Source organism: Pteronotus mesoamericanus, unplaced genomic scaffold (genome assembly GCF_021234165.1).
Source record: "Pteronotus mesoamericanus isolate MK-2021 breed Mesoamerican mustached bat unplaced genomic scaffold, CSHL_Meso_final contig_52, whole genome shotgun sequence".
In the NCBI taxonomy this organism is placed as follows: Eukaryota; Metazoa; Chordata; class Mammalia; order Chiroptera; family Mormoopidae; genus Pteronotus; species Pteronotus mesoamericanus.
The window spans coordinates 12,449,907-12,465,731 of record NW_026555189.1 but is presented as its reverse complement, the minus strand read 5'-3'; the positions used below and the strand labels follow the sequence as shown (position 1 = coordinate 12,465,731).

The 15,825-nt window shown below is 47.9% G+C and overlaps 1 protein-coding gene across 3 annotated transcripts in view; it reads left to right on the top strand.

Moving 5' to 3' along the window:
• Positions 1 to 15,558, top strand: part of SLC7A6 (solute carrier family 7 member 6) — a 31,266-nt gene extending 15,708 nt beyond the window's left edge. For all 3 annotated transcript variants that reach the window (XM_054579284.1, XM_054579285.1, XM_054579283.1), the window contains exons 3-10: positions 5,372 to 5,497; positions 7,335 to 7,479; positions 8,106 to 8,229; positions 8,441 to 8,544; positions 12,285 to 12,381; positions 14,335 to 14,484; positions 14,600 to 14,783; positions 15,240 to 15,558. In XM_054579284.1, the coding sequence (XP_054435259.1) occupies positions 5,372 to 5,497; positions 7,335 to 7,479; positions 8,106 to 8,229; positions 8,441 to 8,544; positions 12,285 to 12,381; positions 14,335 to 14,484; positions 14,600 to 14,783; positions 15,240 to 15,334 (1,025 nt within the window). In that variant the 3' untranslated portion in view covers positions 15,335 to 15,558. The remainder of the gene's footprint in view (positions 1 to 5,371; positions 5,498 to 7,334; positions 7,480 to 8,105; positions 8,230 to 8,440; positions 8,545 to 12,284; positions 12,382 to 14,334; positions 14,485 to 14,599; positions 14,784 to 15,239) is intronic.
• The last annotated feature ends 267 nt before the right edge of the window (positions 15,559 to 15,825 follow it).

Below are 15,825 nucleotides of genomic sequence, written 5' to 3'. Positions count from 1 at the left end.
TGCTGGTTTTCTAGCTGCACCCCCGACCCCCATTCCTAGGTTACGCTTGGCAGGGAGATCCAAGAAGCAAGTTTTGGATTTCAGGCTGCTTTAGCTACTCATTATCCTAGAGCAGTGGTCCTCAACCAGACGTGAGCCACTTGGTTATGTCTGGAGTCATTTTTGGTTGTCACAGCTGTTGGGAAGGGGTGCCGCTGGCTGCTAACAGGTAGAGGCCAGGAGTGCTGCTGGGTGTCCTGTAATGCACAGGACAGCCCCTCACAACACTTACCTGGCCCAAAATGTCAGGAGTGCTGAGGCTGAGAATCTGTTCTAAATGTGCATTCTGCTCATATATATTCTGGGATCTTGGACTCAGTGGTGGGTGGGACCTCAAGCTGCTGACTGAACTCGGTATACTTACGGACTCTCAGTCACTTATGGGACTGTAGGGGAAAATGGCAGTTGTTGAGGTGCATAGGTCCCCTCTGTGGCCAAGTGCCCACCACTGTACAAGTACTTCATTTGACTGCAGAAGTATATGTTTTTGGCTTAGGTCTTGCCAGAATGTTTATTGTTGTGGGGTCCTGCTTTTTATGTGGCCTCACTTACACTATTATTGGTAAGTATTTGCAGTGAAGGTTTCAACATGGAAGTCAGTTCAGCACTGACATATCAGCATCAAAGCAGAGGGCTGCTCACACCTGAGACCGAAGAGGAGGAGGAGGAAGGGGAGAAATATTGTCAAGGCTGGGGCTGGAGTGAAGAAACACTGTGCTACCCGAATAGCTTTCTGTTGTCTTTTGCTGTCTTGAACTCAGGCCTGGACAGGGTTCTGAGCAGGTGGTATGCCCCTGTTTGGGTCAGTCACTGCCGTGGGTAGACAGTTTTCATGTTCTGACAGTGACAGGCCTAGAGGGGATTAGGTCCTGACCATAGTTGTTCAAAGGCCTTGTACTCTAACCCTACATATAGGTTGAAAGTTTTGATACTAAGATTAAATTGTGGATATTTGTGTAGTTAAAAACAAAGAGGTTTTTAAAAAGGCACATACAGTACATAGTCATACATATCCCAAGAGGTAGCTCCTGATTACGGGATCTCCATGTGGAAGAGTTTGCCTCTCCTGCCATAGAACATGTCTCTCCTAATAGACTTGTAGGTAGCCACCCCCCCCGCCCCCACACACACCTTTTTCCTTTTCCTACCTTCTTGTTAAGGATTACTGTCCTCTGTCCTTGAATAACCCCTTAGTAATGCCACGCTTGTTTTGTGGGAGGAGTTGGAAGGGTTCCTTCCTCTCCCTGTTGCTTTAGGAAAAGGATGTGTGACTCTCTGCATAACCAGGACCACAGCTTCTGGTTGCCAGGCAACTCCTCCTCAGGGAGTATGAGAGGTGCAGGTCTTTCTGGGGGGCACATGCATTATTCAGGGTTAGATTGTGTTTCAAACAACTGTTGACCAAAAGCAGCATGGCTCACACATATTGAAATGTATTTCCTCACATGTTAAGAGTAGACAGGGTGGGGCTTGTAGGATGACTTCATAATTCTTCAGGGAGCCAGGTTTCTTTCTGCTGCCTTAGTGCCCTGCCATCCACAGCATGTGACTTCGGGCCAGTGGTCCAGGATGGCTACTCAAGCTGTAGCTGTCAGGAAGGATAAAGAAAAGCATGCTTCATCCTTTAAAGATACTTCCTGATGTCTTCTTTACATAAAACTTCGCTTACATCCTGGGCCAGGAACCTAGTTACCTGGTTATACTTCTCTGCAAGAGAGGTTGGGTGGTGTCAACTTTATTTTGGGGCAGCCATGATTCCAGTTAAAATTTCTATTACTAAGGAAAAGTGGAAAAACAGATATTAGAAGATAACTAGCAGTCTTTGGCACAGAGAGACTTGGGGATTTGTTTCTGCTTTGGGGTTGGGTCTATATCTGCTATTGGAATGAATACTCCTTTCTCAGCAACAAGCCCCCAGAGAGCCGTAAAGACCCCTCACGTGGGTCCTCCACTCACTGACGCAGGCTTTCCAGCAAGGAAATGAGATTAGGAGAGCACAGAAGGCTTGTGGTAGTTGAATCGTTGTCCCTGTTGTCTTGTGTTTGAGTGCTGATAGTCTATGCTGCTAGATGGGGCTGGGTGTTCTGGGAGTTAGGGCGGGGTGAGGATCAGATGTTGAAATTGTGTTTCTTAATTAGAATCAGGAAAACATTGAGAACACTTGACTGCTGCTGGGTAGGCTGTTTTCAGAGCTCTCTGTCCTCTGGCAGGGCTGAGAGTTGGGTGAAGCAAGCAAGGCACCTGGGGCCAGCATTTAAGGATGTTTGCCAAGTGGCCCTCTGACAGCGAGTGTCTCTGTGACGTTTGTGCCCCAGGTGCCTTACCCTACTCCTGGCCCTGCTCCCTGGCTGGCTGCATGTTGTTAAGTAAGTATCTTTATTTTTATTGAGAAAGAAGCATATGTTCATGGTAAATAGGTCTAACATAAAAGGGTATATGCAATGGAAAAGTCTCCCACTCTCTCGAGGTGTTAGGCTTCCTCCCCAGAGGCAGCCACTGTGACCAGGTTCTTTTGTTACCCCCCCCCCCCCCCCCCCCAGCTAGCCTTTCAGAAGAGGTTCTGCAGGGACCCCCAGAGGCGCCGCTCTCACGCAGTCCTTCAGCACTAGTCTTTGAGTGACCACTGTGTGCAGAGGGGACTCAGCCTTGGGGGAAGTTTGTAGCAGGGCTGAGGAGAGGCAAAGGAGCAGAAATGAGAGTGCCTGTCCCTGTGCTGAGGAGTACATCAGCTTCTCTCCATGTCTTGCTGTCACCCCTTGGTGCTACAAGCCAGAGGTGCAGCTGGGATATTGTGCGGCAGCCTCTTCATTTGTATGTCCGCCTTTCTCTTTTTTTGTCCCCTTTTCCCTGCGTCCTCTTGTCTTTGTCTCTTGTCTCTCTCTCTCCCCTCTGCATCTGTCTTCCGTGTATTTCTGTGTCTTTTTCTTACAAGCTGTACAGGCTCTCACTTCTTTCTGTAGTCCTACTTCCTTCTCTGCTTTTGTGTGTTTTTTGTTTCTTTTTCACAAGGGCTTGTATGTGACTTTGACTTGCTGTGGTCCTGACTCTGCTGCTGCTAGATAGATCCAGTCTCTTGGTACCCCAACTCCATGTTCCTGCGAAAGACCATCCAATAGGCTTAGCTTGAGCCCAGGCTCTGGCTTGATCATGCACAGGAGTGGAGGGGGAGCAATTCCCAAGAAGGGGTCCGGCAGGTGGGCAGGTACCTCAAAATATGCTTACTGTATTGCACAAGGGTCTGTGGATTACTGGTAGCTATAAACTAGGCAATCCTTTTGTTCAACTGATATAGACTTAGCCCCACACAGTGAACTTAAGTTAGCAGGGCAGGTCCCTGGGAAGGCCGGCCAGCAGCATGCATTCCTTTGATCTCCTTCCCTTCCCCTTGACCATTGCCCACATCTCCCAGCCCCACCTCATATGACTGACTAGTAAGCACCTGTGTCATTTGCTAGAGTGCTGAGTGAAAGCTCTCAAAGTGTCTTCAAGGCTGTTCAGCCACCATATTTATATCCACAGGCTGGCCCTAGCCTTTCCTCTCCATTTGAGTAGAGGAATGCCCAAGTTTCTGACAATTGCCTTGTTCCAGGGAATTCCTGGTTAAGTGAAAGTCATCATCATCTTGTTTCTAACCAGAGTTCATCATTTCCCCTCTTTGCTTGGCAATAAGCTTAAGAAAACAAAATGTTTTTGTTTCCTCCTAAGAATGTATCGTTTCCTTGGAAAAGTACCATCCAAATGCCTGAGGGAAAGACTTTCTTGAGACAGATGTTCATGTGACTGTAGCATGAGACACTAAGCTGTCCTGTGGAGCGGGAATGCCATAGAGTTAAGGGGAAAGGGAGCTCAGTGAGCGACTGGCTGGTATGTTTGGGGAAGGTTTCACAGAGGAAGTGGGGTTAGAGCTAGACCCCTGGGAAGTGGGAGATGCTGTCAGCTATGGCAGGAGGAGGAGAGAATGGCATTTCTTTTTCATGTCTATCTGGCACCAGGAGAGAGAGTCTGGCTGAAGGAGAGAGTGCAAAATAGGTTGGAGCAGGTAAACGTGGTCTGGAGGATAAGCCCAAATATTTTGCAATAACATTTGAGGTTCATATAAAAGTTCTATTTTTGGAGGCTTCAGGCAATAATCAGAGGTGTCACTGTGGAACCCCTCGTATATTGTTTTTTGTGTCTTCCCTGTGGATCAGAGCAGTCCCTGTTTAGCAGGGGTAAGGTACTGGGATCCCAACACAGGGCCCAGGTACCACTGAGGTGTGTGAGGAATGGGAACGTAAAGCCAGCAGTGCCAACAAGAGCCTAGGGAACTCCCAGGTGAGCTCAGTTCTCCTTGGCCCTCACCCAGAATTGGGGAGGGAGTGTGAGTTGGAATAGAAATGGGGGTGGGGGATATCAGTGGGGTCCCTATGAGCTTAGGAATGGTAGTCAGCCTCTCAGCCTCGGTTTTCTCACCTATAAAATGTCTATATTTTGGGGTTCTGAGAATTAATTGAGAGGATGTATGTGAAATTGTTAGGCACATGACAGGGTTTTTTTTAATCCTTATATGAAAAACATTGCCTCTCTAATTCCTAGGTGATACTCCACCTACATTCAAATTCACCTCAATTATTAGTGGGCCTCTCTTGTCTCTACTGTCTAAGGTGGCCATGGATATGTCCTGTGCCTTGGATGGTTGGGAACCTTGGGAGTCTGAGGGGAGCCTTGGATGGTTGGGAACCTTGGGAGTCTGAGGGGAGAAGGGTAGGGTGAAGTCTACCATTCCTGGGCCTGGGGGGAATTTCCAAAAATGGTTCTGGTTGTCAGAATTTATGAATTTGGACACACTTTCTGTGCTGGGAGCACACCCACGCCTTTCTTCCCTCTCAGGCATGCATCTTCTAAACTCCAAGGGTCGCCAGGAGACTTGTAACCAGGGGAGCAGTGGGCAACGACGACTTGTCCCGGCTACCTCCCGGAACCTGACTCTGTGGCCCCCTTTTCTCTGGCTTCTCAGTGAGCTGACAGCAGCCTGACTGTGGCTCACTTCTGTCACTGGGACTTGTACTTCTCAGAGAGTCCACACAGTCCCTTGTGGCTCACTTTCCTATGTTTCTAGGGAGCCAAAACAGCCCCTCCGAGGCTCTCTCCTGTCGCTTCTTCTATCCTGAGCCCTTCCTTGTTTCACTGTCCCCAGCTTTAATAAACATACCCTCAAAAAAAGAAAAAAAGGAATTTATGAATATGCTTTAGTGCATGCAGATAGGGCAGAAGTGATATACTCTGTAAAGAAAGGTTGGACCTCTGTACCCTCAACTCAAGCCTGCCAGTGACTGTATGGTTTTTCTTCTAGGTCTGCTGACATTTGTGAACTGTGCCTATGTCAAATGGGGCACACGTGTACAGGATACGTTCACTTACGCTAAGGTCCTAGCGCTCATTGCCATCATCATCATGGGCCTGGTGAAACTGTGCCAGGGTGAGAAGGGCGTGAGGAGGGAAGGGGGTGGGGGACTCCAGGGGAGGACATGGGGATTCTGTTAGCTTTACTGCTCGGCTCTTTGCACAAGCTAGACTGTGTCCGCGAGGGCAAGAGGTCTGTTCCTGGGCCTCGTGGGCTGGGCTGGCTTGGCCGTATGGACATGAGTCCGCCCTCCCTCAGGGCTGCTTCCCCTTTAAGGGGGCTAGGAGCACTGTAAGAAGCCAGCTTGGGACCTAGAAGCTCTTAAAACTTGGGTCACAATTAGGTCATAAAAGTAAACAGTGGAGATAGAGTGAACTCTGTGCTGGCTCCTAGTTTCGGTCTGTGAGTGCCAGGCAAGCAAGTGGGAAGACTGGGCCCTTTTTGAGATGGGCAGAAGTGGGTGTGTGTGTAGGGAGATGGGGTGTGGAAATCATTGGTTATTTCATCTGCACTTGCTCTTATTCAGCATTCTCTGCCAAAGTCAAAAAGAAAAATTAAAATATTGTGAAGTTGGCACTGACTTTTCTGCAGGTTGGCTTTAGAAAGCATTTTTATTCTGGGATCAGAGTAAACTGGCAGGGAGGATCACAGGCCTCCCAAGATCACCTGAGTCCTTAGGGAAGTCCTCAGGCCCAGGATATCTTGATCATTTAACGACCAGTTCTCAAGATCACCTGTCTCTAAACTTGGCTGTGTTTATAATAACCTGGGACACGGAGACCTCCCCCCATCTCAGACCTATTGGATCAAACTCTGGATGGTTAGGAGTTGAAAAAGGTGTGTTTTTAAGACGTGCTCCATGTAATTCTGCAGCAGCTGCCCTAGCATCTCTGTGTGCACATGTGCCAGGTTAGGACAGCCAGCCAACTGGATGTCCCTGGGGTCTCAGAAACATCTTGGGGTCAAATTGGGTAGTTGAGTAATCTTTCCCACCAAGATGTGCGCCTTAGGAACCGCTGCTTTGTGTAGTGACTGACACTTCAGGGACGTGGGCGTGTCTATTTTCCCTTCTCTTGCTGCACACCCAGCCCTTTTTGCCACATTGAGGGATGGGTCTAGGCTTTCTGCAGGGGGTGACTGCAGGCTTCCTTAGAAGTCTGGGTCTTGTTAAACCTGCAGTATGTCCGGAAAGTCTCTCCTGGGTGCTGCTTCCTGAGCTTTTAAGTCCATCATCTCTGGAGGCCTCCAAGGAGAATGACAAGTGCCTAGGCTGGTTCTTCAAGGGTGAAGGTGACCCAAATCTACCCAGATTTACCCCAGTTTTTACATAGCCTGTGATTTTATGCCCCAGGTAACCACGGCCACTGCAAATAGAGCAACAGAGTTCTCTCGATGAGACTGAGAAACCCATTTGACCAAATTGTGCAGTGGCGGGGGACAAGAAAGGCAATTCTACAGGAAGGTCTAATCGTTAGTGAAAAATGACTCCTTTATGATAAACAGGGTGCTTTCTAAAAATAGGACGAAGGGCTGTGGCCTACTGTGAGGTCACTTGCAGGAAATGGAAATTCACTAGGGCTTTGGAACAGGTGTCACATCTGAGGCAACTAGGAGTGCTCTTCTTTATCTGAGATTGTCCAGTTTTACTAAAGTAATAGGAACTTTCATAAGGGAGGAGGGGTGGTGGTAAAGTATAGGGAGCTGGTGGTTGTCATTCTTTTGGTGTTAAATTGTATATTTTTTTTCTCCCCCCTTCCCTCTTACTTTTCCCTTCCTTTCTTGACCCTCCTCCTTTCTCCTTTTTTTCCATCTTCCATTTCTCTTTTTTACTCCCCCCCTTCCACCTCTTCTCCCCACCCCTCCTCCTTTCTCTTCCTTCTCCCTGAACCCCCACCAACCTTTCCTCCCACAGGACACTCTGAGCACTTTCAGGACGCCTTTGAGGGTTCCTCCTGGGACATGGGAAAAATCTCTCTCGCCCTCTACTCTGCCCTCTTCTCTTACTCAGGTTGGGATACCCTTAATTTTGTAACAGAAGAAATCAAAAACCCAGAAAGGTAAAGGCGGGCTCACCCTCTCACTCCCCAGCTCTCACTCCCCAACATGGCTGGAACTCCTGCTGGTAGAGGGCAAGCTCTTCCCTCCCCTTGTCTCTCATCTCTTCCTACTCCTCCAGCTCAGAGGGATTAAAGATTAAGGGTTAGGATGGGAATGAGGGCAGGTGGGAAATGCCCTGGCTCCTCACCCTCATGTTCATACTGGAGGACACCAGGGCCCTCCCTCAAGGAGAGGTCCTTTAGAGGGCAGCAGCAGACCCAGCTGGGGCTAAGGTGTTAGGACCTTGCACTGTGGTAGTGACACTGAAGCTTGGACAGCCAGGTCCTCAGCCCGGCCTCTAGTCTCTAGAGGGCACTGCTCCTTTTTCAGTGGGGGGTCCTAGTGTGGCGAGCATCAGATATTGATCACAAGCTATCTTCACATGATATCTCTCTCCCTCTGTCTCCTTGTCTCTCTCTCAAGAGCCCAGGGCATGGGATACCTACCCACTCTAGGCCACATGGGGAAGAAGTGCCTCAAAGACCCAGAGGCCAGGGAACTGTTAAATGTCAGAAAAATCCTCAGGTGAACTTTGACCTCAAGGAGAGGTTGGTTCTAGGTAGTTCTGTCTCACTTGTCCTGACAGAAATTTGCCCCTGGCCATTGGGATTTCTCTGCCCATTGTGACGCTCATCTACATTCTGACCAACGTGGCTTATTACACAGTGCTGAACGTTTCCGATGTCCTTGGCAGTGATGCTGTGGCTGTGGTGAGTCTCTCTGGATCCCCATTTGCCTATCATCTTATGATACTGAATGGCTTAATTTTTCCGCAGCCACTCTGGCTCTGCAGGGTGAGGTAATGTCTGGGCCAGAGAGTAGGCTGCTCAGCAGTGACTGCGTTTGACCCAACAGCCTTGATGCAGGAGGCTTATGAAACCCTGGCTTGTGCTGAGTCCACCTTCTGTGTTCTGCCCCCAGACATTTGCAGACCAGACCTTTGGCGTATTCAGCTGGACCATTCCCATTGCTGTTGCCGTGTCCTGCTTCGGGGGCCTCAATGCATCTATCTTTGCTTCATCAAGGTACTATGTCTCTGCTTCATTGATAACATACTCCACTATTCTTTGAGGCTTTAGGTGAGTCCCTACAGGACTCCTTTTTAAAAAAAAAATAATAATAAGATTTTATTTATTTATTTTTAGAGGAAGGGGAAGGGAGTGAGAAAGAGAGGGAGAGAAACATCAATGTATGAGAGAAACATTAATCGATGACTCTTGCACACCCCCAGCCAGGAACTTGGCCTGCAAACCAGACATGTGCCCTAACGGGGAATTGAACCTGTGACCTTTTGGTCTGTGGGATAGTGCCCAATCCACTGAGCTATAGCAGTGAAGTCCATAAGAGCTCTTCTTTTCACTTCACCCTCTCTTGGAAATATAGGCTGTGTATGCATGTGTACACGCCTGTGTGTATGCATGGGCTTGACTTTGTGCAAATGTTTGTGTGCTGGTAGCTCATGTTTCCATCTGAGACAAGGACAGATAGGTAGGAGGTGGAGAGAAGGAAGGTAATAAGGTAATAGCTTGGCCCTAGCTGGTGTGGCTCAGTGGACTGAGCGCTGGTCTGTGAACCAAAGGGTTGCCAGTTCAATTCCCAGTGTGGGGTGCATGCCTGGGTTGTGGGCCAGGTCCCCAGCAGGGGGTGCGCAAAATGCAACCACACATTGATGTTTCTCTCCCTTTCTCCCTCCCTTCCCTTCTCTAAAAATAAATAAATAAAATCTTAAAAAAAAAAAGGTAATAGCTTGGAGTAGGGACCCTGTTGGGATCAGATTCTAGGCCCCTTGTGGGTTATGGTACAGCTCCAGGATTATTGAGCACTTGCTGTGTACCAGGTAATGGTACAGGATGAATCTGACCCTCACTTCGCAGAAAACACTGAGGCCAACAGGTAAGGCCCCTGTTCTCTGCAGAGGCTGTCCTTCCTGTTGTTGCAGAAAAAGGAGCTGTCTGCCTAGCTGGGCTAACTCTTCTACCTGGTGTCAAGTTTGCACACTTCCCTTCTTGAGCATTTTGCTTCATTAGTTGGCCTCTTTGGTGGATGTTCAGTTGGAGCCACCTCTGTACAAGCTTCTTTCATCTCCTCTTACAAAAGCCACAGAATAGCTTTTTCTCATTTCCCCTTTTCCTTACTGGACCCATTTCTTGAGGGAATAGTTTACATTTCAGCTGTCACTCATTTTTCTACCCATTACACTTTGGCTTCCATTACCTAAAAAATGTTTTTATTAACGGTACCCATGACCTTCTTAGCCTGCTTTTATAGGTTGGTTTTTTTTTTAATTTTATTTATTTATTTTTAGAGAGGGGAAGGGAGAGAGAAAGAGGGAAACATCAATGTGTGTTGCCTCTCACACACCCTCTACTGGGGACCTGGCCCTCAACCCAGGCATGTGCCCTAGACTGGGAATTGAACTGGTGACCCTTCGGTTTGCAGGTCAGCGCTCAGTCCACTGAGCCGTACCAGCCAGGGCCTGCTTTTATAGTTCTTATTCTACTGGACCCACGAAGCAAGTGATACCAACAACCTTTTGCAGTATTGGTGAAATGATTCCTGTGGCTTCTGTGGCACTCTGGTAGCTGAGAAGCCTCCTTTCCTGATTTCTCTTCCACTCACCCTATAAATGTTGCTATCCTGAAGGCCAGGAGTGTAATAGGCATTACATACTTGCCACATGAGCATATAGGAGGATAAGAGAAAGTTTTGTGCTGGTCGTTCTTCTTACTAGTTTTGACACACCAGTCCATATACTTGGGGCCTCCCTGGGGCACCCAGATAAGAGAGAAGTCAAGGCCTTGTAAAAGAATATGGCATCATCTTCTCTCACCTCAGCCTTCTGTGACCAAGGTTGTACCTGACACAGCTCTTCAAAAGCTGCCCCACCCAAAGATGGTACTTCCCGTAGTCTCATCCTTGTTGATGCTAAAGGCATCCCAACTGGCCCTGCCAGTTGACCCCAAAAGTTTAGGTGGTAGGTGCCTTCTAACCTTGCTCAGCTGTCTTGTGGCATGGACTGGGTGGGGTTGGGGAGGACTCAAGAGAGTAAGAATCTGGCCATGCACATAAAGGGGACTTCAGTGCTGACAGGTAATGCACCATTGTTTCTGCTTCTGCCAGTGTTACCTTCTTCAATTTTTCTTTATTACCCATGCAGCTCTCTTTGTCTTTGTACTAAGATGCCATTGCCTAACCTACACATTATTCCCATCCAGCATCCCCTCTATCACATTTCTTCTCTGCCTGGTGCAGATGATTAAGTCTGTCAGGCAACTCCAACATCATCTCCTGTGATACCTTTCTAGGTGTCATCATCAACTCCTGTGGCTCCCCCTGGATGGCCCACGAGTATCTCAAACTTAATGCGCGCCTGACGTGTGCTTTGTGTATGGTTGTGATTTTGTGGACAGTCCGTCCTGCTTGCTGCTTGATTTTATCTTTGGTGTCCACCCTCTTCTCCCAGTGTGTGCATGTGCATGCAAGCATGCGCACATCAACCCTCATGCAGGCCCCCTTTCTTACGGGACAATGATCATGAATGACCTACCTCCATGCCTGGTCTTGTGTCCATACCCTAGCCTCTCCCTGTTCTAGTTGGCCTCCACGATGCTACCAGAGTCTCTGCATCAAATCGGGCTAGGCCCTTACTTCAGAGCCACAGCTGGCTGTCATGCTTGTTCAGATTCCACAGCATGGCCTCTTATGCAAGCTCTTCCCAGCATACTCCTCACACCTTGCCCTGGCACTACAAGCATTCTAGCACCAACCTTCAGAGTCCACACTGTTTCACCTCCAAGCCTCTCTTGCCTTTGCCCATGCTGTTTTCCTGCCCACCCACGTACCATCTGGCAAACCCCAGCTCTTCTTCCCAGCCCAGATGTGGCCGTCTCTTGCAGAGCTTTTTGTCCCCTAGCTCACCCCCAAGCTTGATGAGTGCTGTGTGGTCTGTGATGGCGCAGGCTGCCCTTGGTTGCACTCATTTTTCTGCGGCTCTGTTTCCCAGTCAGTAGGGCTCTTTAGGCACAGAGAGGAAGCCTGGTTGGTTTCTTTGAGCTCCAGGTTTGCCCTGGCCTGTCACATGTCAAGAACTCTAAGAAGATAAATGAGAACGCAACAGAAGTCTGGCTGCTTTTCTTTAAAAAGCCATTGTGCCCCTGCCTGGTGTGGTTCAGTGGATTGAGCGCCAGCCTGCAAAACAAAGGGTCACCTGTTTGATTCCCAGTCAGGGTACATGTCTGGGTTGTGGGCCAGGTCCCCAGTAGGGGACGCATGATAGGCAACCACACGCTGATGTTTCTCTCCCTCTCTTTCTCCCTCCTTTCTCCTCTCTCTAAAAATAAATAAAATCTTTAAAATAAAAAAGCCATTGTGGTAAGTATGAAATTTATAGGATGGCAGGGTGAAGGTACCTCTGGTGGGATGGATTGGGGTGCTGGTGGGAGATTGCAGGGGGAGGCATCCATTGGATGATAGTGGGGTATCAGTGACTGAGAGAAGTGGGGTTGTCTGTGGGTGATGGGGGTGTCAGTGGGTAACAGTGGGGTAGGGGATTTATGGATAATGGTGAGGTGCCCTGGTTGAAGAGGGTGGAGACCCTCTTCTGTGGGTAAAGGGGGTAGGTTGGACTGGGCATGCACAGAGAACGTGGGATGCTCCTGAGAGAGTGCCCCCTGATTTTTCTGGGGCTCTGAGACTACTTTGAGCGAGGAGTGTGGCTGCATGGCTGAGTAAGAGGATCCTGCTCACACATTTCTTGTCTCTCCAGGTTATTCTTCGTGGGCTCCCGCGAAGGTCACCTCCCAGACCTCCTGTCCATGATCCACATTGAGCGTTTTACACCCATCCCTGCTTTATTGTTCAATGTAAGCTCTGCTGGAGGCATGTGGGGACTGGGTGTATCTCTGTACTATGCCTGTTAACTTTGTGAGAAGGCTGTTGGGTGGGAGGTATACTAGTTTTCTTGAGATACTTCCTGAGCCTCACAGTGTTTCTTTTTTCTTAAAATTATTTAAAAATATAAAAGTAAAACATCATCACATTAGAGAAGGCAAAGGCTATGAAAGAATATAAAAATGATCTTAGAAGATTTCTCTATCTCTTCTTATATGTCAGTGACTTCTTCCAGCTCCCATTTTAAAAAAAAGTATTCAATCATATTTAGAAAAGAAGTCAGACCAGTTACACACCAGCTACCCTAGAGGCCTCCATTCATGTTACAGACATCATAGAGTCATATATAGTAGATGGCAGTAAAGTGTTTTTTTCCAACAAAATTAGTGAATTATGAAAATATTCTGACAAATGGAAAGTCCTGAAGAAGGACCACCATTTTCTAATTTGCACTAAGATATTATATAAATAAAAGCTAACAGGGACCCTGAGGAAAAAGACTTTAACTCCAGGATTTGAAAAACAGTTCCTTTTTCTTATTATTAGGCCTTGTATGGTTTCATTAATTAAGTGTAAATTTTTGATTCATCTGGAATTTATATTTTGACATATGGACTGAAGTGGGGATTCACTTAATTTTTTTCTTGAATGGCTATCCAGCTATGCCAATATCATTAATTAAATAATTCACTTTTCCAGTTCAAATTTTTACCATATAAAAATAATAATGGGTAATAATTTAAGATGCTTTATATATGCCAAGTATAATATACCTCTTAAATGTTTCATCATCTCAACTAATCCTCCCCATCAGCACTAAGCTTCATTATTTAACTTTATACTGAATATCTGAAAACAAAGAGGATACTTCTTTAGTTTTTTCCCCCCTGGAATTTTCCTGTTTGTCTTGATGAACTTTGGTATCATTTTGTCAAAATAACAACAACAAAAACCTCTTATATTTTGATTGGGATAGCATTGCATTTATAAATTTAGGGGAGATCTGACAGTTTGTATTTTAAATTAATCACCTCCTACCCCACTTTTCTCCCCTCAATACAAGGTCCCCTTTCTTCGCCCAGAGTGACCTCTTTTTGTGTTAAATCCTTTGTTGATAATCTGGGGTGAAAAAATAGGTGTTGGGAACTCCTTATTCTTGAAGTTTAAGCAAATTTGACTTTGTCCTGGGCTCTAGTCCCTGCTGTTGTCTTCCAGGGCTCTTGTTGCAGGGGGCAAATCTGTCATACCTCTCTCCCCTGGGGTATGGATCCATTTTGCTAATCTGCATTTCTTTTATTTTCTTTACTTTTTAGAAAGAGGGGAAGGGAGAAAGAAAGGGAGAGAAACATCAGTGTGTGAGAGATACATTGATCAGTTGCCTCTCACATGTCCCCAGGTGGGGAACCTAGATTGCAGCTGAAGCGCGTGCCCTGACTGGAATCAAACCAGCGACCTTTTATTTTGCAGGCCAGTGCTCAATCCACTGAGCTGTACGAGCCAGAGCATCTAATCTAAGAGAGATGGTTCTGGAGGCATTTACCCATTTGTATACCAGGTAGATAGGACCCATGTATAAAGGTCTGGAAGGCACCTTGTGATTCATGTTGAGGTTGGTGGTTGAAATGAGAAGGGCCTCACTGTCTGCCATCAGAAGGGGAAGGGAGTTTGGCTTATTACTAACGTGTCTGCAGAAAGAAGGGAGGCATTGAGTGGAGGAAGGGCCCTCCAACAGAAGAGATGCCACCTTGAAGGTTAAGGTGGAGAATGACCTTTCTGATGCCAGGGGGTCACTGAAGAGAATTGGAGATAATCTGGTAAAGCTGAATTAGCAATTAGCAGATCTGGTGCTGACTGCTGGATGGTGGAGTCTTGTGGGGTCCCCATTGGTGACATTGCTCTCTCCTGCTCCCTCCCTCCCACTCCAGTGCACCATGACACTCATCTACCTCACCGTGGAGGATGTTTTCCTACTCATCAACTACTTCAGCTTCAGCTACTGGTTCTTTGTGGGCCTGTCTGTGGCTGGACAGCTCTACCTTCGCTGGAAGGAGCCCAACCGGCCCAGGCCTCTCAAGGTCAGTGGCTCTGGACAGACGAAGAGGGCTGGGCCCTCTCCCCAAAGTGCCTTCTTCCCCAAGCCCTGTTCCCCCATCCCAGTTTTACCTAATGTGTTACCTCTCTCCATTTCAGCTGAGCCTGTTTTTTCCCATCGTGTTCTGCATATGCTCCTTGTTTCTGGTGATTGTGCCCCTTTTTAGTGACACCATCAATTCACTCATTGGCATTGGGATCGCCCTCTCCGGAGTCCCCATCTACTTCCTAGGTGTTTACCTGCCAGAGTCCCGGAGGCCACGCTTTGTTCGGAACATCCTGGGTGAGCTTCTCTTTGCACCTCACTCACTGGCCGGGCATGCATGTGTGTGTACACACAGGTGGAGAGGTGGAGGTGGGGGAGTGGCTAATAGCTTCCTCCATACCAGTGAAGTGCTGGAGGCCATGAGAACTGGCTGCCCCATGACTGAGGCACATGAGAACTAGCTGCCCCACAGCTTTTTCCCGTTGGATCTTGATACGATCACCAGTTCTATCTTTACGAGTACTATTTTGGGGTTAAAACACCACCTTCTGAAAGTGCTGTCTACGTGGAAAAATGAGGAGTTGTGCATGGGACTGGGGATGTTGAGGCCTGTGGGGAGTGAGGGGTGAAGCCTGGCACAGAGTACTGAAGGAAGGAGTGGGGCGGGAGCCAGATGTGCTTTAATCCATCTTGTGGTGTTTAGATTGGAGTTGTAGCTCGATGTGTTTGCTAAATTCTCCTTTTTTCATTTAGCTGCTGTCACCAGAGTCACCCAGCGCATTTGCTTTTGCGTCCTGACTGAGCTAGATATAGCTGAAGAGGGAAAGGTTGAGAGGAAAACTGATTAGAGGCCAGAGAAGTCCCCTGGGGCCTGGAAGGTTGGCTACCTGTGGCCACAGCCACGGAAGTCCAGATGACAAGACTGTGGGTCCAACCCTCTTGAACTAAAGGAGCCTGTTGGCCCATATTATGTAAGGGGGCTCAGGGCTGACGGCCTCCTCAGGTGGTCGCTCTCATTGGTAAGCTATGGGAAGAGACTCAGAGTCGGGGCCAGCATGAAGGTGGGGCCTCTGGGGTGGAGGTGATGGTGGTGGGGCCGGGGGATGGGTGGTTGGGTTTTGTTCTGGGTGAGCTGTGCATCCCTTACAGACACTGAGTTGCACCGGGGGAAGAGTGCTAGCTAGGTTAATAGATGTAGGCAGTGATTTCCAAGTTTGATATCTGAGCTTGAACCAGGAGTCTCTACAAAGGGGCTGCTTTTATGGGAAGTTTTCCTCTGACCAGGTCCAGGCACCTGACTTCAGGTGCCTAAAAGGCTACCATTTCTTCCTCTGGTTCA